The sequence below is a fragment of the Choloepus didactylus genome, chromosome 18, assembly GCF_015220235.1.
Source record: "Choloepus didactylus isolate mChoDid1 chromosome 18, mChoDid1.pri, whole genome shotgun sequence".
Lineage (NCBI taxonomy): Eukaryota > Metazoa > Chordata > Mammalia > Pilosa > Megalonychidae > Choloepus > Choloepus didactylus.
In genome coordinates this window covers 23,532,160-23,556,843 of record NC_051324.1, presented here as the reverse complement: position 1 = coordinate 23,556,843, position 24,684 = coordinate 23,532,160, and the positions used below count along the sequence as shown (strand labels likewise).

Genomic DNA, 24,684 nt, shown 5'->3' with positions numbered 1-24,684 from the left:
GCTTGGACTTGACGTCTTCAAAGGGGTGGCGATTCGATGGGTCTCCCCGGGCTGGCTGGGGAAAATTACAGTTCTTCTCCCTCTAATCAGCTCATTTGATTCCACCACCCTGAGTGGTAAACCAGACGGGCGTTACCCCAGTTCTGCAGAGAGACACAGTCCGTTGGCTAGAGCTGAACCCACTGGCTACACCCAGCGGTCTACGGCAGAGGGCCCTCTTCCGTCTTTCCTCGCTGCATCCCTGGCCGGAGAACTCGCGGGAGAACTGGCAAGAGGAAGCAGGTTCACCCCCCTGCAAATGCACACGCACACACACACACACACACACACACACACACACACACACACACACACACACAAAATCCCCCCTGCCCTCTGCTGTGGCCTTGACTCTTTGTGGGGAATACAAAACATACTGAATGAAGTATTTTACTAAGCGCTCAGTCTGTGCTTACTGCCTGTGTGAGGGGAAGGGGGTCGAGGGCCCAAGCTCCTGTAAATACTACCCCTAGGCTCAAAGGCACTGTAACCTGAGCTCAGGACCCACCAGGCAGCTCTTACTCCAGAGCCTTCCTCACACTGAAGGTCCGAAGGACCACCCCCCCTTCCTGCATCATGGGCATTGCTCCCCAGTAAAGCCAGGTAGGAAAAGCCTCAGGTTTGAAGCCTCTTTTATTTGTGCCTCAGAATCAGTCTGGTGCCCCTAGCATAAGGGAAGAGGATGGGAGGGACAATTTCTCTTTGTTGCTTTTTTCTTCGGTCCCCTTTTTATGGCCCTTCAGAGCTTCACTGGTTGAGCCCAGAAGTCAGAGAAAGGTCAAGGGTGTCCCGTGGACTCCCGCCCCTGGGAGTCTGTGCTTCTCTGGGTGGGTGGGAGGGATGGGGAGAGCCAGGGGTTAGCACCATTGGAAGAAGGGTTTGAGAGTTTGCCCCTGGGGGGTGGGGAGGTTGAGTGGGACGCACAACCACAGAGGGCTAGCAGCAGCTGGTGGGAAGGTGTGGGTGGTGGCGCCAGGGCCCTGGGTGACCGTCTGTGTCCAGGCTAGCGTCCGGTCTCGTGCCCGCCTGGGAATTCAATATACTCCCCACTCTCCAAGGCACCATGGGGGAGCCAGGCCTTGACCAGACCAGGGGGCCACTTTGGGCACCCTCCCTGATCACAAAACCGTGCCTTGGAGATGGGGACTCCAACTTCTGGCCACCCAAGGAGAGGCTGGGACCACCCTGAGACCCGGGAGGGGTGTGGGGGCTGGGGGAGCCGGGCACCCCGCTAAGTGCACTTAACGCTGAAATGCCGGGGTGGGGCAGGGGGCTGGGCCCTTGACGTGCTGGTCTGTGTCTGGGACAAAGCAGCGACACAGCACGCGGGGGTGGGGGTGGGGGTGGGGGGCTCAGCTGCCCACCAGGGGTGATGAGCGGCGATGCAAAGGCTTTAGGGACAGTCTCCTGGAGTAGGGTCAGTGAGCAGGAAGGAGGACCGGCCAGTTGGAGCAAGGGATGGCGACACTGCTCCTGTAAGGCTTCGTCTCCTCCTCAGGACCGCCTGGCTGTACCCTCGAACAGATCTGAGCCCAGGAGGGCGAGGTGGGGGTCAGGATACAGCAAAGCAGGGGGACCGGGCTGTGCCAGCTGCCTCCAGAGCCCCGGCCCAGAAAGGTGCCCCGCGCCGGTGCCGAACCCCTCCCCGCCTTGTGCCTAGTGCGCCGCCACGCCCCCAGGCGGTGGCTCCAGTCTCCGGCCCCTGCTCGGCGGGGGCGCGAGCCCGCGCGTGCGCTGCTCCCGGCCCGGGGCGGGTCCCGCGTGGTGTGGTGAAGGGGCCCAGCAGGGGGCGCTACTGCTCGGTCAGCGAGAGCCGCAGGATGCGCTCCAGCTCCTCCTCCTCCTGGCGCGCGCGCCGCCGCCGCTCCTCCTGCTCCTGCGCCGACAGCTCCATGGCCAGCCGCAGCTGCTCGTCGTAACTCCGGAACACGTGCCCGCCGGGGCCCCGATCGGGGCTGGGCCGAGGGCTGGGGACCGAAGCCGGGGTCGCCGGGGGCGCAGACTGGCGCTGCGGCGTGGGCGGGGCGCTCCTGGGGGCGGGGCAGACACGTCGAGGGCTCCAGGGCGCACAGGCCCATACCGGTGGCAGGCAGCTTGGAGGCCGGAGGGCACAGCTGGCCCAGCTTCCTCCAATGGAGGCGATGAGTCCTGCTTTGCCTCCCTAACCCCCACCTCCCTCCCCAGGTTTCGGCAGATCCCAGCCCCTAAGAACCCCGTCCTCACATTTCACGGCCACCCCGAGCATGTGAACACCATCTAGGACCCCAGCCCCGACCTGGTGAGGGTCTGAAGGCCATGAGGCCTGGACCTGCTCCCTGCCTGCCGCCGAAGCGCTACCCATCACCCCAGGACTAGGAAAGGGTGTTGGCAGAAGCCATCCTGATATCAGTAGAGGCCCTGGAGAGAGCACCACGATATCTCTGGGCCAAGAGGGTCTGCTCAGCCTACAGACATGTCCTCACCCAGCCTGACCGGGTACTGGAGTATGGTCTGTGTGTGTGCTGAGTTGGGGGGAAGGAGGATAGGCGCCTCCAAACCCTCTGCAGCCCAGCGGGCACTGACCTGTCCTGTTGGCGACCCTCATAGGACATGGGGTGGGTGCCCGGCTTGCTGTTGGTTAGCGCCTCCCAGATGGTGACCTGGAGGGAGGGGCATGGGCCAGTTACTCACGGTGGCGTCACAGCCCCAGGGCCCTGCACGGCCTAGGAGGCGCACCTGATCATACTCGCTGCCCGCTTCAAGCAGGCTCTGCTGGATGGCGAACTGCAGCAGGTCGTCGTCGTCGTCGCGGGCTGCCGCCTCCCGCTGGCCGCCCAGCACGCTGTAGCCACGTGGGGCCTCGAACAACGAGGGGGAGATCTCGCAGCCGCGGCTTGAGGCTGAGGGCACAGGGCTGGAGGTCAGAGATGTGGGCTGGGCCCATCCCTCCAGGTCCCGGGGACCATGCACCGCGCCCAGGGAAGGAGGGTGAGGCAAAGGATCAGTGGGGAGGGCAAGTGAGGGCGGACCCAGAGGTGGGAGGAGGACTCAGAGGTGGGAGTGGAGGGGAGGGCTCCGCGGTGAGAGGGGAGGGAGGGTCTCACTGGTGGAACTGGAGCTGCTGACACTGGAGGAGTCGCTGCCTGGGGAAGGCGTCTCGCTGCTGGGGCTGCCTCGCACCGACGGCACTGGCTCGTCGCAGCCGTTGAGGTTCCCGAAGGTGATGCGGGCGTTGAGGATGTGGAAGATCGGGATTTCTGGAGATGAGGGAACCATCAGGCGCCACGGCCACCCCCCTCACACCTCACCACAACCCCTTAACTCACCTAAACCCCACCCATACCAGGGGCGGAGGGGAAACGGGGAGGTGGCAAGACTCACCGATCTTGACCGGGAAGCCAGGCGGCAGACGCAGGGTGATGAAGTCCCGGAGCTTGGCAAACAGCGCGTTGCTGACGGCCATGAGGTCAATAATGGGGGCCACCTGCTCACACAGGGACAGGGGGTGCTCCTCACACAGCCACAGCTTGGCCTTGAACCTGCCCCCCAGATCCCAAGGGATGAGGGGCATTGAAGGAAGCCATGGCCTCCCAGCACCTCCTGAAGCCCCTGGCCCTGCTCACCCCTACCCGGCACCTCAGGGGGTCTCACTTCTGTGTCTTGGTGGTCAGTTCCATGGGGCGGCCCATGTCGCGGTTGCCAAGCTCAAAGCTGGGGTTGAAATATTCTTCTGCAGTGATGGCAGTGGGGTTGGCTTGGCTCAGAGTCTGCGTGATCAGGGTCTATACCACATGGGGAGGGGCGGGTGAGCCCTTCGCAGTCCCCGATGCCAGGCCAGCCATATGGAACCATGGGGGCCCTGAGCTGTCCCCCCTGCTACTGTAGAGCTGACACGGCCTTGGGCATTGTGGAAAAGAGGTCCACACAGGCCATGCTAAGCAGGATGCCTCCCAGGCTGCCTCCTGAGCCACGTCCACACCCCTCCACACAGGGACACCCCTGGCACACACTCACCCCGTTTTGGGGGCCCCCATGCTGCTCAGCAATTCCCAGGAAGGACTGTAGTGGTGTTTTACAGCCTACAAGAAATGTGGCATCTCAGAGGCCACCGCAGCCCCACGTACCCCTGGGCACCTCATCAGAAGTGACTGCACCCAAGATCCAGGGAAGAGGCTGCTTCCCAGGGTGGGGGTGGGAACTCCCCTCCACCACATACCCAGGCACCTTCATCTAGGGGACGGGAACCAGGACCACTGCAAGCTCAGGTGGAATAAAGTAGGCCTGGGACCCAGGAGAAACTTCCAAGTTGGTGAAACTGGACAGTAAAATGCCCTTCTTTGGTGAGCAGTTTTGGGGTATGTATGTTTCAGGCATTTCCATATTAATGACTTTGTTCTGTTCCCCTGTGAGGTAGGAGTGTCTTTTGCTCTCAGACAGGGTAACCGATGCCCAGAGAAACCAGGCACAGAATAATCAGTGGTAGGGGGCCCCAACCTTCTGCCTAGGGGATGCCACAGCAGACGAGAACAGCCAATAAATGAAAATCCTTGGCACTTCTCTCTCCTCCCAAACCCCACGCAGACCTCAGTCATCAACGGCAGCGATCTTTCTCACTGAGCCCAGGAGTGGTCCTGGGCTCTCCCTGGCAGTACCCTGGGCAGCCACCAGTCTCGAGGGCTCAGCACTTGAACTGGAATGCTGGCTCTCTCCTACAAGGCCATCCTGGCTCTTGCCAGGATGCCAGGGGGAATACTGAGGGGGGTGCTGTAGTGGGCGCTGGTTCCCCCCAGTCCTGCAACACCTACCCCCACCCCCCCACCCCATTACCTTTGACCTTGCCCTTGTGCTGTTCTGAAAGATGCTCTGTCCGTGTGCGGGTGATGAGCTCCACGTTGGATGCCCCATACACCTGGGGACAGAGGGGGAAAGGGCTCAGGGGCCGCACTGGCGCCCCCTCCCCCTGTCCTCAAGGGCATTCTGAACATTTCTTGCAAAGAAGGTTCTGGAGGAGCTCTTTGGTCCAGTCCCCAGGCCTTTGGACAAGTAAACATATTAACAGATAAAGTCATTCATTTATTTATTTACTCAGTAAACATATTTTGAGGAGCCTTTGTGTGCCAGGGGTGGGCATCAGGGATACAGCATAAGCCAGACAGCCTCCCCGCCCTCGGACAAGAAAATGGACAGTTGTGACGTGGTGTGATGCATGCTCTGATAGAGCACAGGGCTGTGGGAACAAAAAGCAGAGGCCTCAACCCAGCCTAGGGAATCAGAGAATGCTTCAAGAGAGAAACAATGTACAGGACTGTGCATTTGTCAGTTCCCTCCTTCAGCAGTACCACATGCTGGGCAACGTGGGGGTCCCAGAGTGACACACAGTCTTCACAGGTTAAAGGCCTGGTTTTGGAGCCAGGTTGCCAGGGTCTGAACCCCAGCTCTGCCATTTAGAGCTGTGTGACCTTGCACAGGTCATGTAACCACTATGAGCCTGTTTCCTCATCATAAAATGAGGACGAAAACAAAAAGGCAGAAGCAACCCAATGTCCTTCTGCAGATGAACTGACTGATGAAATGTGGTTTATAAAAATGTTGGAATATTACTCAGCCTTAAAGAATGAAGTCCTGCTACTTGCCTCTACATGGATGAACCCTGAAGATATCACGTTGAGTGAAATAAGTCAGACGTCAAGGCACAAATATTATATGATACCACTTATGAAATAGCTTGAATATGCAAACTCATGGAACTAAAGGTAGAATACCAGTTACAAGGGGGAGGGGGAAGGGGGAGTCAATGCATAGTGGGTGCAGGGTTTCTGTTTGGGATGATGGGAACGTTCTGGTAATGGGTGGTGGTAAGGGTAGCACAACATTGTGAATGTGATTGATCTCACTGGATGGGAATGGTGGAAATGGGAAAGTTTATGCTGCATATTTGTTTCCACAATTTAAAAAAAGGGGAGGAGAGCAATGAAAAAGACAATGACAAATACAATATATGATCCTGCACAGGATCTAATAATGGAGGAGAAAAGGCCCAAGGGGACATTACTGAGACATCTGAAAAAAATTGAAATATAGATTGTAAGCTTTATACACACATTAAATTTCTTAAAGTTGATAACTGCATTTATGGTGGTTACGTAAGTGAATATCCTTGTTCTTAGGAAATGTACAGACAGATACTATGTGTTCAAGGAACATGATGTATACAACCTTCTCTAAGTTGTTTATGAAATAAATGGGTAAATAGATAATAAATACATAACAGACACATGGCTAGACACATAGATAAATAGAATGATATGGCAAATGTGGCAAAATGTTAAAATTGGTGGATCTGGATGTCTGAGACTGGGATGTGCTGGAATTCTTTGTAAAGTTTTGTATTATTTTTTGCAATTGTCTGATAAGCTTGAAATTATTTCAAAATAAAATGTTTAACAAAAAAAATGGGGCTGATAATCCCTACTTCGTAGAGTTGTGACAATTAAATGAAATCCTGGGAAAAGTGCATAATAAAATCTGTAAAATGGGAATAATAATCGTACCCACTTCAAAGGGCTGTTGTGAGGATTAAATGAAAAATGAAAAAGAAAATATATATATATATATATATATAAAATATAAAAACTATCCGCCCAGAACCCTTGAATCTTGAAGACGATTGTATAAAAATGTAGCTTATGAGGGGTGACAATGTGATTGGGAAAGCCATGTGGATCACACTCCCCTTTGTCCAGTGTATGAATGAATGAGCAGAAAAACGGGGGGGGGGGGGGAGCACCCAGTGATCATTTTACTTTAATTGTTCTTTTTCACTTTAATTTTTATTCTTATTACTTTTGTGTGTGTAGTAATGAAAATGTTCAAAATTAATTTTGGTAATGGATGCACAACTGTGGTGGTACCGAGAATAACTGATTGTGCGCTTTGTATGACTGTATGGTATGGGAATATATCTCAATAAAATTGAATTATTAAAAAAAAAAAAAACTATCCGAACAGTGCCTTGAACATGGACACAATCCGTGCTCACTAAATGCCGGCCACTCGCATCGGCTGACAGCCCACCCAGCGCCGTCCCCTCCGCGCTGGGTTGCACCTCCATGGCCAGGGAAGGGTGGCTGCATTTAGTGAGCTGGGTCTGTCCGGGCCACAGCCTCACCTTGGCTTCATACCCATTCACCATCTCAGTCTTCTCGCTGCGCCAGCCCAGGATGCCAGTCTTGTTCCTGGGGAAGAAGAGCAGCTGAGGTGAGGTGGGCACCCTGCCAGGCTGGCTCCGGGCTGAGGCTGGGCCCACTCACCTCTCGAAGGAGATGTTCTTGGTGTCGAGCTGTGTGGTGACGACGGGCGCGGTGAGCCGGCTCAGCACCTGCTCCTCGGTGGGCTGGGCGGCAGCCAGGAGCAGCTCCCGATTCTGCCCGGCCAGCGCCAGGGTCTCCATGTACACCACGCGGCGGTCGTGGTCGATCTCCATGACCACGGCGCTGGTGTCTGCCGGCCACGGGACAGCCCAGGGGTCAGGGGTGGCGTGGGGCTGGCTGCCGTCGCCCTCCCGTCCTGCCCCTCCACCTGCCTGCCTGACCTTGGCCCTTGAAGACAAAGCTGCGGTTCCCTCGCTGCCACGTCATGTGGTCAAAGCCCAGGAGTGTGGTGTCTACCCGCAGGTTCTGCCCGCTCTTCCACACTCGGTAGGTGTCACTGGGGCAGATCTTGGACACCAGGGGCACTGGGTGGAAGTGGAGGTCACAGATGGTGTCAATTTGCCTTCCCATGCAGGGCGTGCTCAGGGCATGGAGGTCAGGGGTCAGTGGTGTGGCCAGGAAAGGGGCGGGGGGAGAACTGGTGGGACAGCAGCCCCTCCTTGAGTGCACGCACACACACACACACAAGCACACACACACGTAGATGGCCCACACTCAGGTGTGGGGACAGGGGTGTCTTAAGCACTAAGCCCCCAGTATCCGCTATTTGTTAACTCATTCACTCAATCCTTCATCTGTTCTTTCAATGAATATTCACAGAACACCTGCCAGGTATGCCAGGCACTATTCCAGTCTCCAGGAATACAAAAAAGTCAAAACAGGAGAGGAGCCCTGCCCTCTTGGAGCTGACCTTCTAGTGAGGGGTGACAGGTAATAAACGAGTAAGCAAGTCGTTAGAGAGTGAAGGAAATAATAATGGAATGGAGATAGTGTCTGGGGCAGTTTGGAAAGGCCTGGCTGAGGAGGTGGCACTTGAGGTGAGAACTAAGAGAGGGGCCACGGAAGAACTGTGGGCAGAGAGCTCCAGGCAGGGGAACAGCACGTACAAAAGCCCCGAGGTGGGTAAGCGCCCAGAGAGGCCCCCCGTTTGCCCCCTCTTACCCCAGCTAGTGAACTCCCATTTCATCTCCACGTAGAAGTCCTGGGCCTGGGGGATGCAAAGGAGAGTGGCTAAGGCTGCTCTAAGACGGGGCTCAAGGGCTGTTGTGGGGAGGCGGAGGGGCTGGGCCCCACCTTGCGCAGCTTCTCCAGGAGCACAGGGATGCCCGCTAGCCGCTTCACCACCCGCTGGTAGTCTCGGTACCGCAGCACCAGCTGCACCAGCTCTAGGTCCCGGGTACTCACAGCCTCCTGCAGGACTGGGGGACAGGAGGCAATGTCACTGGGCTGGACCCTGCCCAGGGCTCCCCCTTCAGCCAACCGGAGGCGAGTGGATGTCGGGGAGACTCTGGTCACAGGGCCGGGATGTGCAGGGTGCCCACCTGTCCAGCCGCTGCGGTTCTCCCTGCCCACATCTGCGCCGTGCGCCAGGAGCACACGGGCACACTCGAGATGCCCCAGGGTGGTGGCCAAGTGTAGGGGGGTCCGGCCCCGGGGATCCAGCTGCTCGATGTCCACCTGGAGGAGGTGAAGGGGCAGCCCTGGTCACCTCTGAGGCGGCCCACTAGAGCCCGACAGCCCTAAGCAGGCAGCGGTTTCCTCCTCACCCAGCTCCCAGGGCAATGGATAAGCCAGACACAAGGAACAGGGGTCCCACAAGCGAAAGGAGCCTTGGAGGGTAGGAGGTAACTTTGGAGAGGGAGGCCCTTCCTCCCTTCCTATCCATCTAGGCCCCTGCCTCGGTTTCCTCCTCCAAGGCCTGCTAAGAAAAGCTTAGAGCTGAAGGGTGGTTGGTCCAAAGAGCTACTGGCCAAGGAGGGGACCTATCCCAGGGGGTCCAGACTATGCATTTAGAAAGGGTTACAAATTTAAGCCATTGACAGTATCACTGAGTACAAGTTTAGCAAACAGTTGCAGGAATACACTGACAAGAGCGGAAGCACGTGTTCAAGGTATGACTTCAAATCCATGTGCCAGGCCTGTGGGGCACTAGACATTAACATAAATCCTTTTATTTTGTGAAAAGCATAATTATATTGCATGTGATTTCTGTTATGTGATAGAAGCACATATTTGTTAAACATAAATATTTAAATATATTTCAAGAGTCTAGGACTTCTAATTAAGTATGTAACTCCTCTCCTTTCCAAAATGTGATTAAATGTCAGTAAAAGGTTTCTACCTCCACCCATGATGGAATAACTAAAATTATCCTCCCACCATAAACAATGAGAAAACAATTGCTTCAAAGCATATGAAATACACAATATTTCAGACATTAAGTTACAGGTAGTTCAGGGCTGTGATCCTTGAGAAAAGGAACACGATCAAGGGTAGCCATATGATCGCCCCGGATTTCTGTCTGGAGGAACAATCCAGACTGTGACTCAGGGAGGGGGTTCCTCAGCAAAGCCTGGTGGTCTTGCTGAGCTGAGACAGAGGAATTCAGGAGGCTGAGGGCAGAGCTTGACAGAGGAGTGAGCTATGCTAAGAAGCATTCCAGAAATCTCCATAGGAGTCAGTTTGAGTCTGTGCTGAATAGCAAACTTTGTGTATGTGAGGTGAAACTCCATAAAACCAGGCAAAAAGGAGCTATACGCTAATCAATTCCCAGTGCTCACTGGGGGAAGGGAAACCTTCAAGCTCCGACCAGCTAAAGTGGAGGAGGGGCCTTATTGATCAGCAGAGTACTCAGTGGAGACCCCAGAAGAATTAGGCCTTAGTTGTAAGGCTATACTGTCCCTAGAGAAAAGATTCACCTAGGACCTCGCTAACAAAGATGAAAAATAGCCTCAAAAGAGTCTATAAAAGTTTCACTCACTAAGTTTATCTCTCAGAAACTTAAATCCACCAGAAAGTTCCTATGACAGACTAGTCCTAAAACCCAGAGGCAAAAGCCTCTTTGAGAACATCAACCAGATGCAGCCCCCTTCCCCATAACATCAACACCCCTTTTCAATATGAACAAGTTAGGGTGCTCACTGCCTAGACACTCCTGATAATTGAGAAAGTGATTAAACGAGAGGAAGGGGTAGCAACAGAGAAGACAGTATTTAACAAAGGATTGTGAATACTGAATCTTTATATAAATAAAAAAAAAAAAAAATATATATATATATATATATATATATGATTAGATGCTAGGATATTAGAATAATTAGAATAGCTAGAAGGAAATAACTGAAATGGTGGAACTGTAACCCATAACATTCTTTGAAATTTGCTCTATAGCTATTTGTTAAATTGTACTTTGAAAGTTACCACCTTTCTGTATATATACCCTATATTTCACAACAAGGAAATAACTGACACTGTGGAACTGTGTTCTAGTTTGCTAATGCTGCCAGAATGCAAAACACCAGAAATGGATTGGCTTTTATAAAAGGGGGTTTATTTGGTTACAAAGTTACAGTCTTAAGGCCATAAAGTGTCCATCAACAAAGGGTACCTTCACTGGAGGATGGCCAATGGTGTCCGGAAAATCTCTGTTAGCTGGGAAGGCATGTGGCTGGCGTCTGCTCCAAAGTTCTGATTTCAAAATGGCTTTCTCCCAGGACATTCCTCTCTAGGCTGCAGATCCTCAAAAATGTCACTCTTAGTTGCTCTTAGGTATTTTGTCCTCTCTTAGCTTCTCCAGAGTTAAAAGTCTGCTTTCAATGGCCGTCAACTTTCTCTCATCTGCAGCTACTCTCTCAGCTTCTGTGCGTTCTTTAAAGTGTCCCTCTTGGCTGTAGCTCCTCTTCAAAATGTCACTTTCAGTTACTCTTCAAAATGTCACTCACAGCTGCATTGAGTTCCTTCTGTTTGTCAGCTCATTTATATGGCTGCAGTGATTTAATTTAGACCCACCCTGAATGGGTGGGGTAACACCTCCATGGAAATTATCCAATCAGAGTCATCACCCAGTTGGGTGGGGCACATCTCCAACAGAAACACTCAAAGAATTGCAATCTAATCAACACTGAAATGTCTGCCCAAACAAGATTACATCAAACATAATGGAGTTTTGGGGGACATAATACATTCAAACTGGCACAAACTGTCACCCATAACATTCTTTGAAATTACCTATGTAACTACTTATTAAATTGTACTTCAAAAGTTATCTTTTTGTATATATATTTCACAGTAAGGAAATAACAGAAATTGTGGCACTGTAACCCATAACATTCTTTGCAATTTGCTAACTACTTGTTAAATTGTACTTTGAAAGTTATCACTGTTATGTATATATGTTAATTTTCACAAAAAAAATGCATTTAAAAAAGCCTCAAAAGGCTCAAACTGATTTGTAAGTAACTTCACTTTTTAGTTTTTCAGAACAAAAGCCTAATACACTTTAAAGGAAGACAACAAAATCCAGATGCTTAGCATCATAACATTTATAGTATTCACCATCCAATTAAAAATTACTAGTCACAAAAAGTAGAAAAATACAACCCATAATCAAGAGAAAAATCATTTAATAGGAACAGACCCAGAAATGATAAAGATGATAGAATTAGCTCAACATGCACAAGAGCTTAAACAAAATATTCATGAGGGAGAGAAATGGAAAATATAAAAATGAACCAAATGGAATTTCTAGATATAACAAGTACAATATCTGAAGTGAAAAATTTCCTGGATGGAATTAACAGCAAATTAGACACTATAGAATTTAAAAAGCAGTGAACTTGAAGGCATAGTGTGGTAGAGTGGCTTGTGTACCCCAGTTTGGACCTGTTCTTGGTCTTGGTCTGCATTCTGGTGGGTATGCACCTGTTGTAAATAAGATCTCTTCAAGATGTTACTTAGTTAAAATGTGGCCCAACTGAATCAGGTTGGGCTTTAATCTGGATTATTAGAGCCATTTATAAACCGAGTGAAAGTCAGAGAGAAGCCACCGAGCAGCCAGAACTTGGAAGTCAAGAGATCCAGGAGGAGAAAGTAGACACGCCGTCACGTGCATTGCCAAGTGACGGAAAACCAAAGAACCCCAAAGACTGCCAGCCAGATAGAAGACACCGACCTCAGCAGGAAGCCAGCCTCCTAGCTTCTGAAACCATGAGCCAATAAATTCCTGTCGTGAACCCAACCCATTGTGTGATATTTGTTTTAGCAGCTAGGAAACTAAAACATATAGCAATAGGACTATCCAAACTGAATTACGGAGGGAAAGAAAGTATTGAAAAAAAATTAGCAGAGCCTCAATGACCTGTGAGATGATATCAACTATTTTAACATATATGCAATAGGAGTCCCAGAGCAGAGAGGAAGGGATCAGGACATAAGACAAATTTAAAGAAATAATGGCCAAAATATTCCAAATGTAATGAAAACTATAAACCCACAGAACCAAGAAACTCAACAAATCCGAAGCAAGAGAAACTTAAAGAAAACAACACCAGAACACATCATAATCAAATGCTGAAAACTAGTGATAAAAAGAAAATTTTAATAGTGGCCAAAGGAAAGAGACACATGATATATGGGAGAACAAATATAGGAAATATTACCTCTTTCTCAGCAGAAACTATACAAGTCAGACAATGGAATGGCATCTTTAAAGTGCTGAAAGAAATAACTGTCAACTTAGAATTCTATATCCAGTGAAAATATCCCTCAAAAATGAAGGGAAAATAAAGACTTTCTCAGGCAAACAAAAGCTAAGAGAATTTGTCACCAGAAAACGTGCAAGAACCATTAAAAGAAGTTCTTCAGGTAGAAGAAAAATGGTACCAGATGGAAACTTGAATCTACACAAAAGAACAAAGAGTGCCAGAAATGGTGAATTTGTGAGTAGGAATAAAAAAGTCAGTAAAATATTCAAAACCCTAAGGAAAAGGAGAAGAGATGTCAGCAGATAAGAAATTTCAGCACATTTTTAGAACATGGAAAGTGGCTGGGGGCATCATCCCTGACTTAGAGGAGCAGAGGAAGCCAGAACTCAGCCCTGGCAGAGGGGACCCCCGGTGAGTAGTAAGTCAGATCACCCCCTAGACCACCAGCAGGCAGCAGGAACAGCACAGGTGGGGTGGGACACAGGGGACCGGTTAAAAGTCAGAATGTCCCAGGTTCCCTCCTCAAACTCTCAAAGCTGAGAGTCAACTCCCCGGCCCCCACCCCCCAGGATGCCAAGGGTTTATTCTCTGTAGAAATTGAATCTGGACGTACTGGACTCAGGGACATTGGTCACAGCCAAGGATGAGGTCATGGAGCCGAAACTTGGGCACTTGAGTGAATGCCTATAATAATGAACAGTGAAACCCAAGCTCCTGAAACTCTGGCAGCCAGAATGCACACACCACCCCCCATCCCACCTGTACCAGTTTGTAAATATTATGCCCCCAAGAAAAATCCATGTTCTTTGATACAGTTTTGTGGGGGCAGATGTATTAGTGTTGATTAAGTTGGGACCTTTGGATTAGGTTATTTCCATGGAGATGTGACCCACCCAACTGTAGGTGATAACTCTGATTAGATAATTTCCATGGAGGTGTGGCCCCGCCCAGTCAGTGTGGGCCTTGATTAGCTTACTAGAGCCTTATATAAGAGCTCAGACAGAAGGAGCTTGCTGCTGCAACCTACAGAGACATTTTGAAGACAGCTTTTGAAAGCAGAGTTTTGCTGATGCTTTGGAGGTACTAGCCCAGAGTTTGCCCCGAAAAGCTGACACACAGAGACATTTTGGAGAACACCATTTTGAAACACAACCTGGGAGCAAGCAGACACCAGCCACATGCCTTCCCAGCTAACAGAGGTTTCCCGGATGCCAATGGCCATCCTCCAGTGAAGGTACCCTATATTGTTGATGCCTTACATTGGACACTTTATGGCCTTAAGACTGTAACTTTGTAACCAAACAAATCCCCTTTATAAAAGCCAATACATTTTTGGTGTTTTGTATTCTGGCAGTATTAACAAACTGGGACACCACCCAGGGCTGGAGACTGGAGAATTCTCCTTTGGAGAAAGTAAAGGCCTCAAAGACCTCCAGATTGAGACATTTGGGGATCCGACAACGAACAGGCCAGCCTGGAACCCGTGCATCAGTAAGCTCCACTCCCCAACTCTCAAACATGCACCAACAGCCAAGGGTGATTGGACATTTGAGGAAAGCCTCCAACATGAAAAAGAGACCAAAACAGACAGACAGATGTACAAACCCAGAGAAAACACTGTCAAGACAGGAAATTTAAAAAATTTAAAAAATATTTTTATGGGGGGGAACAGGAACTTACATCCTCAGAAAAATATGAAAAGATAATTGAATTCACAAAACACAATGGGACATCCTGGCTTCCAGTGACTTCTCCCCCCTCTCCCTTATGGCTGTGCCTGCCCCAATTGTCTCATCACAACAAACACTATCTCAATTCACCCAGTTTTCAGGTAAAAAAAACTTTGGAGCTTTGTTTTTCTCTTCTGTTCCCCTCATGCTCCACATTTAATCCATTAGCAAAACCTGTCGACTCTCCCGCCAAACCATAGCCAGAGTCTTCTCAGCCCGTCAGCACTACCCACCCTGGGCCTCGTCACCCCAGCTCACCCCTGGCAGCCTCCCCACTGGTCTTCTACCCCCTCTCAGCTCCTTAAGCCTATTTTCCACGTTGCCACCCAGCAGCTAGGTTCTCCTGGGAAAGTTCACGTAGTAATATGCTCCCACAGCTTAGAGAGAGGCAGGGAGAGGGAGAGAGACTAGAGACAATGACAATTAAATGCAATACATGATCCTGGACTGGATCTAATAATGGAGGAGAAAAGGCCCAAAAGGACATTATTGGGACATATAAAAAAACTGGAACATAGACTGTAAGTTTTCTATCAATGTTAACCTTCTTAAACTTGATAACTGCCATTAGGGTAGATATGTAAATAAATGTCCTCGATCTTAGGAAATGTAGGTGGAAATATTAAGGGTTTAAGGAGCATGATGTGTACAATCTACCTACCTCAAATGTTTAGAAAGTAGGGGATAAACAGATAGATATGCAGATAGACAGAATGAGATGGCATATATGGCAAAACATTAAAAGTTGGTGGAGTAGGATGGTGTACTGGGGTTCTCTATATGTTTTGTTTTGTTTTACTATTTTTGCAACTGTCCTGTAAGTTTCAAAATACTTAAAATAAAAAGTTAAAAAAAAAAAACAAAGAGAAAAAAAAAACTTCCAATGACTTCCCATCACATTTAGAAGAGAATCCAAAGGCCCTGGACTTTTCTCTCAACTCACATGCCCTCCCGCCTCGCCTCCATAGCTCCACTCCCGCACACCCTGGAACCACCTTCTGGACAGCCCTACATCTTCGCCTTCGCTTCATTTGGGTCCCTGTTCAAATGTCACCTCCTTACAAAAGCCTGCCCTCACAGCCCATCTTAAATAACAGTTGCTATCTATCTATCCACCGCCCCCAATCTCACTTAGTTTTCTTCCAACATTAAATAACTTGTTCATTTTTTCATTGTCTCCCCTCACTTAGAATGTAAGCTCCGAAAAGGCAGGGTCCCTGACTGTTTTGTTCATGGCTTTAGCCCCAAGCCCTAGACTAGCTTCTGGAATGTAACTGGTGCTTAATAAATATTTGTTAAATAAATGAATAAATGATTCTATTGAAAGGACAAGGGGAGGAGAAGGCAATAAAGTGTAAAACTGATGAACCACGTAAGAGCCACAGAAGTATACGGTTGATAATTAATGGAGGTAAATAAAAGAAACAGCAGCTCAAAGAGTATGACGGGGTTGCCTCTGGGGAATGGGAGGTGGGGAGAGGTAGAGACAAACTGTTTATAAACCTTCTAGCGACAGTTCAATATTTTAAAACACAAGTTATGAACTCCTTTGTCAAAAATAAAACATCTTAAATAAGTAAAACAAATTATTTATATAATTGTTGTAACCCGTGTTGGCATTTCTTCATTTTTAAATATACTGGGAGTCTCACAAATAAAAAGTATCCCGACCCCTCTGGAACTGCTCCCCTCCAGCCCAGCTCCCTCTAGAGGAGCGGTAGCACTATTTGCTCTTTGCCTATCATGAGTTGGGCTGGGCGCGTGGGGGCCCCGACCTGGGTGGGGTCCTGAGCCCTGGAGCCAGAGGGGTAGAGGATTCAAAGCCCCTGAGCGGGCTGGGGAAGCCGGGAGGCCTTCCTGCCGGGCCACAGCTGAGCCATCCGGGACTCCCACCTGCCCTGCCCCAGAAGCTGCTGCTGCTAACAAGGCCCCGGGGAGCTGGCAGGCCGCCCTGCCCAGCCCCAGGGCTCCAGGCGCTGCCTTCCGCCTGCCCCCTCTGGTCCCTCCGGGCTCCTGAGAGACGCTTGCATGGCCTGCCAACCAGAGGTGCCACTCCCCACCCCCACTGTCCCCAACAGGCCTCCCCAAGGCCACCGTGGGCCCCAAAGCACCCAGCCCAGCTCCCCTCACTGACCAGGAGCAGGGCCTGGGTGCAAGTGGCACCCTGTCCCGGGCCCAGGTGGGAGAATTCATTAATCTCCTCAGTGAAGGCCGCCAGCTATTTAATTGCTGGAATGAAACGGTTTCTCATGAAACCCAACACCCAGCCCTCCCCAGCCAAGCCAGCCATGGAAGGAATCAAGGGATTGGAAACTCCTCACCCCAGCAGGCCTCAGTTGGAGTCCAAAGCTGGGGTCTTTGACAGGTGAGAGCTGGGGCTTCCTAGGCAAAGCCTCCTTTCCACCACAGCAGCCCACACCTGCACACACACACACACACACACACACACACACACACGGGTATGTGCACAGGTACCACAAGGACACACACTCATATATACTTCTGTTTCCACACATGCAGTACACGTGTACCCCATGTGTACAAGCACATGCAAGCCCACCTGCACAGGAGTCTACTCATGTGTGACACACATGTTCGTAGCTAGCACATTTGCACATGCACATCCCTAACACCTACATGCACTAGCAGGATAATTTTCAAACTTGTTTAGCATTAGCAAAACCTCTTGTCAAGTGAAATCTTAAAAAGGACACATCACATATAAAGATTAAACATGGGTGCTGGAGAAGGGAGAGGGTGCAGAGCCCACTCAGCCTTCTGCTCCCTGCCCTGGCCACCTCCCTTCCCCAGTCCCGGGGAGGACAGCCTGGTTTGGCCACGGCTCCTCAGCCCCCATGCCCCATGTGGGGTGCAGGGACAGGTATGCCTGAGCGCACCTGGAGGGGCAGGCGGGAGGAGGCACCCTGAATTGAGGAGGCCACAATGCGTGGGCGGTGCCCTGCTGACACCCCCCAGCCCCTCCATCCAGCCCTGCGCAGCCCCTCCCCTGGCCCAGAGCACATTGATTTCTGGTTTCTGGGGTTTGCAGCTCTCTCTCCTGAGCTGCCCCACATCCAGGACTGCCCACTTTGGGGGTAGCGAGAGGTCACAGTTGGTCCCCATGGTCCTGGGCGTCACCTGTACCCCTGGTAGGGCAGGGCCTGGCTGGGTGTCCAGGGCCCCACAACCCGATCTCGCCTGTCTCTTGGTCAGAAAGATGAACAGGGGAAAGCGGGAAGGAGGACCATGGTGGAGACAGCTCCAGGAAGAAAGAAAATGTTTTCTTGGGAGCTGAGCCCAGACTGAGGCCCCCTCTTCTGGCCCTCTCCAGAGTGCCTGCTCCCCTCTGCTCCCCACACACGGGTTCCCCCACGGGGAGCTATGCAGTCTAACTACCTCCCCACCCCACCCCCACCCCGGGGGCACCAGGGACTCGTGACTCCAGATGGCTCCAGATGTGCCCAGATGGCCGTGCCAGTCTCAGGGCTGTACCAGGCCAGGGGAAACCGGCACACCCACTGGCCTACCACCCCCCTGCCTGTCCCGGATGTGCATGGCAGGAAGCAGGCCAGGTGACCACTGCTGTGCTGGTACCAGCTAGGAATGGGGAGCTTTGACCCAACAAACAGCCACTGAGCACCGACTATCTGTCCACCACTCCCTGCTTCCAGCCTCCTAAAGAGTTACCAGGGCACCGAGCGAAGCCCATGAACCCGCTCTGCAACCCGCCATGCTATGCCTCCTTGGCCACGACTGCCAAAGCCTGCCCATGGGAGGGCCTGAGCTGGGCTTTCTTGGAGTGAAGACAAGGCAGCTATGCCAAGGGGAGACCAGGGAAACCTAGCTGCTGTGGGCTTGAGGAAAGCCTGGCTGTTTTCTGTGATAGACAATGCCAGGAGGACCAGAGGTCAGGGACCCCCAGATGGGATGCAGGAACGAAAGGAATTCCCACCATGATGTCAGGTGCTGCCCCGAGGCCCCTCCCCTACAGGCAACAGTGAGGTCTGGCACCTGAGCAGTCCCTGGGGCCTGATACCCTGAAGACCCAGCAGTGTGGATTTGGATGCAAACATCATTTGGGATCTGCCCCGGAGTTGACCAGCCAGGGGCCTCTCCCACCCAGACTGATTGGTCTTCCCCTGTTTGACACGGGCCTGGGCTCCCTTGTGGAGGGGCAAGGGTTAACCTCAACCAGTGCCCTATATTCCCCCCTAGCCTGGATGGAGGCATTTCAAGGAGACACTAACTCACCAGGGCAGGGGAGAATGAGAGGGTGAAGTGACGATAGGGATGAACCTGGTGCCTGGTTTCTGTGTAAGTAAAAAAGGACACACTCAGGGGTCCCAAACCATCCCTACCTGCAGCAGGCCTCGATGCTCCCCACCCCAACCTCACCCCAGCAAGATGGCTGCTGACCTCAGGACTATCAAGCAGAGGGGCCTGGGTGATTACTTCCAGGGCATTCTGCCTCTCTCCAGTCTCTGCAGGAAAAGGACCATCCACCCCTTAGGCAAGGGAACAGGCCTGGGGCATTCTAGAACTTCAGTCACTTGCCTTCTACCTAACAATCCTTGGACTTTGCAAAGTCCCTCTCGAGTCTGACTTAAATCTTTCCAGCTATAACCTCTGTTAGAAGCTTGTCTTCTTGTGTCCTCAGGGGAGGAAAGCAGAGGAACCAGGAAGCTACACTCCTGGACTGTCTTAGCACTCTGCACATCACACTTGCGTCACCAGAACGGGGTCTCCTTGAGGGCAGGGGCACGTCCTGTTTGTTCATCTTTGTTTCCCCAAGGCCTCGCACTCTGACTTCACTCCCTTTACCAGGCCTCATGGCTGCAAGCCCCTTCCTCTATGATGGATAAACAGAGACCCGATCTGAGGAACAACTTGGAGAGCCCTTGTATAAGCAGAGATACAAAGGAAGTGGGCACCCAGACCAGCCCAGAGACTTGGAGGCTCGGGTCACCCCAACATTTGCAGGGACTGCTATGCAGAGTCAGATGCCACACTGGCTTGGGGACTCAGTGGTGAACCTCACCTCGCTCATGGTCTGCTGATGTCCTGCCCTCCACCCCACACTCTTCCTCTGGGAAGCAGACTGGACTTCCTGTGACTCAGGAAGTGGCCATCTGAAAGCATATTCCCAAGGCAGGCAACTCCTGGGCAAACCACTGCCTGTCCACAGCTCTGGGGTCTCACAGAGGGCCCAAGTCCGGAGGCCCCAACCTGAGGCAGCCCAACCCTGGAGGATGAGTCGCCCATGCCATGCATGCTTACCTGCTTACCTGTAGCTCGGGTGCCTGGGGAAGAGTTGGGGATTATAAGTGACCTGTGCCTGCCTTGCCCCTGAAGTATGGCCAGGAGACCCCACCCCTTCCCCTGTCTTCCTGGAGGCAAACGCCCAGCCCATAGCTGGCTGACGCCTCCCAGATCCTCCCCTGGCCAGCAGGCACCAGGGAGTCCATTCTGTGTCCGAAATCCCAAATCCTCTCTGTGGCCAGCTCCCCCCAGCTTTCAGGCCCCGGCACCAGAGGAAGGGAGGACACCTTTCAGCACCCGGACAAGGCCCTTCTCGGCCTCACCAAGAGGGTCCCCCTTTCTCCATTTCTCCTTCCTGAACCGGTGCTGGGGTCTGAGAGCTCCAGGGACTCTGCCCAGTCACAAGAAAATGGAGAAAGCGCTCACCATGAGGGCAGGGGGCCCTGGGTGGGGCTGGAATGACTGCGAGTGTCACACAGCCTATTCCTCGATCCTTGACCTGCGACCCCCTCCCCATCCAGGCCTTTCCCACCTCCGCACTCTCAGGCGGGAGGTGTCCCTGCTCGGCTGAGTGGGGAGGACTCTCCCACCACACAGAACACAGCCCCATCCGGCAGCCCCTCCCCGCAGCCCTCACTGCCCCGGCGGAGGAGGGGCACAGTGTCCCCTACCCCAATCAAGGAGGGTCCGGAACACTTGTGGGTCCCCATTCCCGGCCGGAGGGGGGCGGGAGGGGGGCCGCTCCCATCACCCTCTCGCAGTCAACAAACACAAAAGCCGCGGCCGGGAACAAAGAAGCGCTGCAAACTCGCCGGGGAGGCGGGACAGCCCGCGCCGCGTCCCCTCCCCACACCGGGCGGGCGTGCCCAGCCGCGGGGTCCCCGCCGCGCCCCGACGGCGCTCTTACCTGGCCGGCGCGGACCTCTTTCTCCAGCTCGCGGTGGCGGTTGTGCCACACGAGGTAGTGCAGCGGGTACTTGCCCTCGGGCCCCTTCCTGGCGGAGGCGCTGGCGGGGATCATCGCCCGCTCCTCATGCCGGGGCCGTGGCGCCCGGCGGGGGAGGAGGGACGGCGCCGGAGCCGGGGCCCGGGGCCGCGGGGCGGGGGACCGGCGCTGCCTGCTCGCAGGGCTGCGGCTCGGGCATGTGCGAGCGGCGCCGGCGGGCGGGGGCGGCGCACCCGGCGCGGTGCGGGCGGCGGGCGTCCTCGCGAAGCGGTCGCGGCGGCAACGGGCGGCGCGGAGAGGCCCCCACCCGCCCGGGGAGGGAGCGGGCACTCGGCGGCGCGGCGCGGGCTCGCGCCTCTCCTCCCACTCCCCCGCACACAAAGACGCGGCTCGGCGAAGGGAGCAGGCGCCCGCAGTGGGCGCGGGGGCGCACTGGGAGCCGGCCCCCGGGACGCCGCCGCCACCGCGGCAGGGACGCGGGCCCACAGCCCCCAGCTCCCCGCAGCTGCATAGCCCGGCCCTCAGCCCGAGCGATCGGCCAGGGACGTGGGGATGCGGGGGAAAGAGGAGGGGGAACTGGGTGCCCCGGACAGAGCCTCTTATAGCCCAGCCCCGCGGCATCATGGGGCTTGTAGTCCGCCTCGTGGAGCTGGCGATGGCAGGTGGTCGGAGAGGGGCCAGCACTCGCTCCCTGCTCGCCTGAAATGGGGAAGAGGGAACCAGATCTGGCCGAAACGGAGGCAGTGTCCGGACGCCAGGTGGCCTGGGGAGCATCCCCCACCCGTTCGCATTTTGCCCTTTGCTGGAGAATATGGGGGCTACAGACCTCCCTTGAGCACTGGGGGTGGGGTGGGGGGTGGGCGCCCTTCACGATTGAGCTTGGGTCCCAGGGGACGTGAGGAGGGATCCGGATCACCAGAAGAGTGGCCGAAGGGGAATCCCCGAGAACGGTGCGGGGCATCAGTACCAAGGGTCGTTGGGGCAGCCAGAGGTCTGGCACCTGAAATATTTCTGAGGAATCCAACCTGCTCTCTTTGAAAATCAAATATTTGACTGGGGTGGCAGGGAGTTCTCACTAAGGCGAGGAGGACAGCTTCCCCCACTACCCCACCCCAGGCACTATTCTCAGGTAGAAAGAGAGTGGATTTGGGCGGGAAAAGCAGCAGGTGGCAGCTCTCCAGCCTGTGTGGTTCCCTCAGGAGAGTAAGTGACTGATTCCAGAGACTAAATAACCCCCTAACAGAGGCTCTTCCGGAAGGGGCCCTGCAGAGGTAAGTGTGGAATTGGCGTCTGGGGCTGCCTATTGCTAGGGATGGAAGGACCTAGAGGCTCAGCCCAATCCTAGAGAAGAGGAAGGACTGTGATGTGAGACAGACCTGAGTTCGAATTCAAACTCCTAATTGTGTGACCTTAAGCAAATTGCTTAAATTTTTCTGAGTTTCTCAGCTCAGGTACCTCTAAGATGAGATCCTGGATATTACGTCTTTGGGTGATCCCAGGATATAACTGTCCTCGAATCAGTGCCCCTCCCTCCAGGCGGACACCAGGGCCAGGAGGCCTTCTGGAGGCCACCTCAGAACAAGGCAGGAATAAGGGATTCCACATCCAGACCCCCCTTAGAACAACTATCCAAGAAGAGTTTGTGTGTGGGAGGTGTCAGCAAATGCTTGTAAACTCTCCGCTCCTCTCTCAGGCTTCTTTGTATGGTCTCTCCTTCCTCCTCCATACCCTGCGGTGCCAGGGCCCGGCGGGAAGGGATGAGGGAGGGGCGAACTGCCTCGCCCCTTTCCTTAGCCAGGGAGGAGCCAGCCAGCGCCTCCGGCCGCCAGGGACCGCTGCCCGCCTCCACCACCAGGGGTCAGCAGAGTGTTGAGGCTGCAGCCGGAGACGGGAAGGGGGCTGCGGAGGGGGCGGGGCGGCTAGGAGTGTCCGGGAAGATTCTTGTACATTTTCTTATTAAATTGTTTTTAGAATCTTGTGTGTGTTTTCTTTTAGTTTAGCAGCCCTTCTCCCTGGAGCGGCGACATCTCCACAGAGAAGTCCAGACGTCCTTTTATTCCCACCTCCACGTCCAGAAATTCGGCCGTGGAGAGGACGAGGGCTTCGGGAACAAAGTTTGGGGAGTGGGATCCGTGCCTGGGTCATTTCCGGTTACTCCCCAGGCCAACCTGGAGATGGGGTTGGAATACGGGTGAATCATCCTCCTGCAAAGCCCCGGAGCACAAGGCGGCAGCCGGAGGTGGGGGTAGGGGAAGAGGGGCTCAGCCTGGAGGGGCAGCCTACCCCGGCGGCAGGAGACACCAGGCCAACATCGCCTTCCCTCCGGCCTGAGCGCTCCGGCTGCCACGTGCTGGAGACGCGCCCACACAGCAGAGAAACAAAGACAGCCAAACGGCCAGGCTGCCAGGAGCCGCCTCGACATTTAATAAATGAAATTCCATAGCTGGGGGTCGATCGCGGGTGAACGCACGGGCACCGTTTGTAGGCTGCTCGCAGGGTCCGGGCGGTCGCGCAGTTCCTGTTGCCACCAAACCCGTGGACTCAGCCGGCGCAGCCCGGGGCCGCAGATGGTGCTCCTCTCCTTCCCCACTACCCGCGCCTGCAAGGTATCTTTGCTGGCAAAAACCCCGGCAGCTGAGCTGCTGGCTGTGCTGAGGGGGGAAGGGAGGCTTGCAAGAAGATTCTTTTAAAAAGGTGCGATTTTAAATATACCCGGTGGATCGCGATTTCAAGCAAATTTGTCAATCTGGGCTGCCGCAAAAAGCCATGGAGGCAGCCTTGCATGTATTTCGGGTGGTGACTCATGAGCATTACTTGTCTCCCCGGGGAAGCAGCCTGCCCACCCACAAGTCACTGCCGACTCTGGCGCCGCTGGGAAAAATGGACCAACTCGGGCACCCCGGCCTTCAAGGAACACCCCTCAACCTCCACCCCACCCCCCTTACAGACAAGGACTCCATGCTGCTTGGGGAACCTTCCCTTAACCTTGTCATCACTGACCTGGACCCAAGCCTGGTCCTGAGCACCTCTGCCCTCTCTCCCCACAAGGAGAACACCCCAACCTCTTGCCGCTGCTGGGGTGGGGACTGGTGCATGCGGGGCACACGTGTATGGGGGTGCATGCTCAGTGCGCGGGTGCACCCACGTGCGGCCTGCACCTCCACTCCCAGGGCCCTGAGCCTGCCTGCAGAGTATCCCTGTGAAGTCCAGGAGGAGAGACTGTCACAAGAAACAGTCCCTGTATTTTATACGCACGCGCCCTGGACCCACACCTCTAGTGGCCCAGAAACAAGGTGGATGTATATAAGACAGATAGCAATTAGAGATTACTGCATACACGCACTGTGGGCCCCTCCTAGGTCGATCTTTAAAAACCTCCCAGTTCCTTTTCTCTCTGGATGGAAGCATGGATGAGGGACAAATGTATTCTTATCCCGGAGGCAGGGAATCTGCTGCGGGCAGGCGTGTGTACACAGAGTGTGACCACACACTGACGCCCAGCGTAGACATTTGGTGGACCAAAACGCACGCCTCACCCCAACTGGAGAGAGCTGTCACAGCCCCTTGACAGGAAGGAGGACCTCGGCCTCCACCTCCTTCCTTCCTTCTTTTTTCTGAATTCTACCCAGCCCCCGACTCACCGTCCCCAGGCTCGAGCGGCCCCTGAGCCACCCCTCTCCCCCAAAGCGGAGGGGCTGGGGCTGTGAGGGTGACTTGCACTGCCCCTGGGCTTGGGAAGCACCGGAGCAGAGACTGGGCGGCGAGCAACGCTGCACACAAGGGGCCTGGCCGCGATTGCGGCCCCTTTAAGCGCCCCC

The 24,684-nt window shown here is 53.6% G+C and overlaps 2 protein-coding genes across 8 annotated transcripts; one reads left to right on the top strand and one right to left on the bottom strand.

Annotated features, from left to right (window-relative positions):
• Positions 1–654: 654 nt before the first annotated feature.
• On the bottom strand, positions 655–21,087 carry ANKRD13B (ankyrin repeat domain 13B). Of its 7 annotated transcripts, none has more exons than XM_037809859.1 (15): positions 20,828–21,087; positions 8,771–8,906; positions 8,523–8,647; positions 8,391–8,436; positions 7,610–7,753; positions 7,329–7,518; positions 7,187–7,253; positions 4,846–4,927; positions 4,033–4,097; positions 3,670–3,800; positions 3,400–3,557; positions 3,123–3,275; positions 2,755–2,918; positions 2,598–2,678; positions 655–2,132 (listed from the first exon to the last, which is right to left on the bottom strand). In XM_037809859.1, the coding sequence occupies exons 1-15, from the start codon at positions 20,939–20,941 to the stop codon at positions 1,458–1,460; spliced, it is 2,331 nt and encodes a 776-aa protein (XP_037665787.1). In that variant the 5' UTR covers positions 20,942–21,087; the 3' UTR covers positions 655–1,457. The 7 variants fall into 7 exon arrangements, 5 of the variants coding, with proteins under 5 accessions (XP_037665787.1, XP_037665784.1, XP_037665783.1 ...); XM_037809856.1 differs by having other exon boundaries at positions 655–1,565; positions 2,602–2,678; XR_005212764.1 differs by having other exon boundaries at positions 1,430–1,565; positions 2,602–2,678; positions 3,400–3,502.
• Positions 21,088–21,201: 114 nt separating this feature from the next.
• LOC119514207 (unconventional myosin-XV-like) lies at positions 21,202–23,431 on the top strand. The gene is made up of 2 exons (XM_037809861.1): positions 21,202–21,624; positions 22,862–23,431. The coding sequence occupies exons 1-2, from the start codon at positions 21,419–21,421 to the stop codon at positions 23,307–23,309; spliced, it is 654 nt and encodes a 217-aa protein (XP_037665789.1). The 5' UTR covers positions 21,202–21,418; the 3' UTR covers positions 23,310–23,431.
• The last annotated feature ends 1,253 nt before the right edge of the window (positions 23,432–24,684 follow it).

Excerpts from the sequence above, each read along its gene's own strand:
- ANKRD13B (XM_037809859.1), bottom strand. The coding sequence starts at position 20,941 with ATGATCCCCGCCAGCGCCTCCGCCAGGAAGGGGCCCGAGGGCAAGTAC. Across the intron at positions 7,754-8,390 it reads ATGGGAGTTCACTAGCTGGG|TGCCCCTGGTGTCCAAGATC; the intron begins GTAAGAGGGGGC and ends ACTTCCACCCAG. Across the intron at positions 2,679-2,754 it reads CGGGCAGCGAGTATGATCAG|GTCACCATCTGGGAGGCGCT; the intron begins GTGCGCCTCCTA and ends CCCTCCCTCCAG.
- LOC119514207 (XM_037809861.1), top strand. The coding sequence starts at position 21,419 with ATGCGGGGGAAAGAGGAGGGGGAACTGGGTGCCCCGGACAGAGCCTCT. Across the intron at positions 21,625-22,861 it reads AGGCAGTGTCCGGACGCCAG|TTTAGCAGCCCTTCTCCCTG; the intron begins GTGGCCTGGGGA and ends GTTTTCTTTTAG.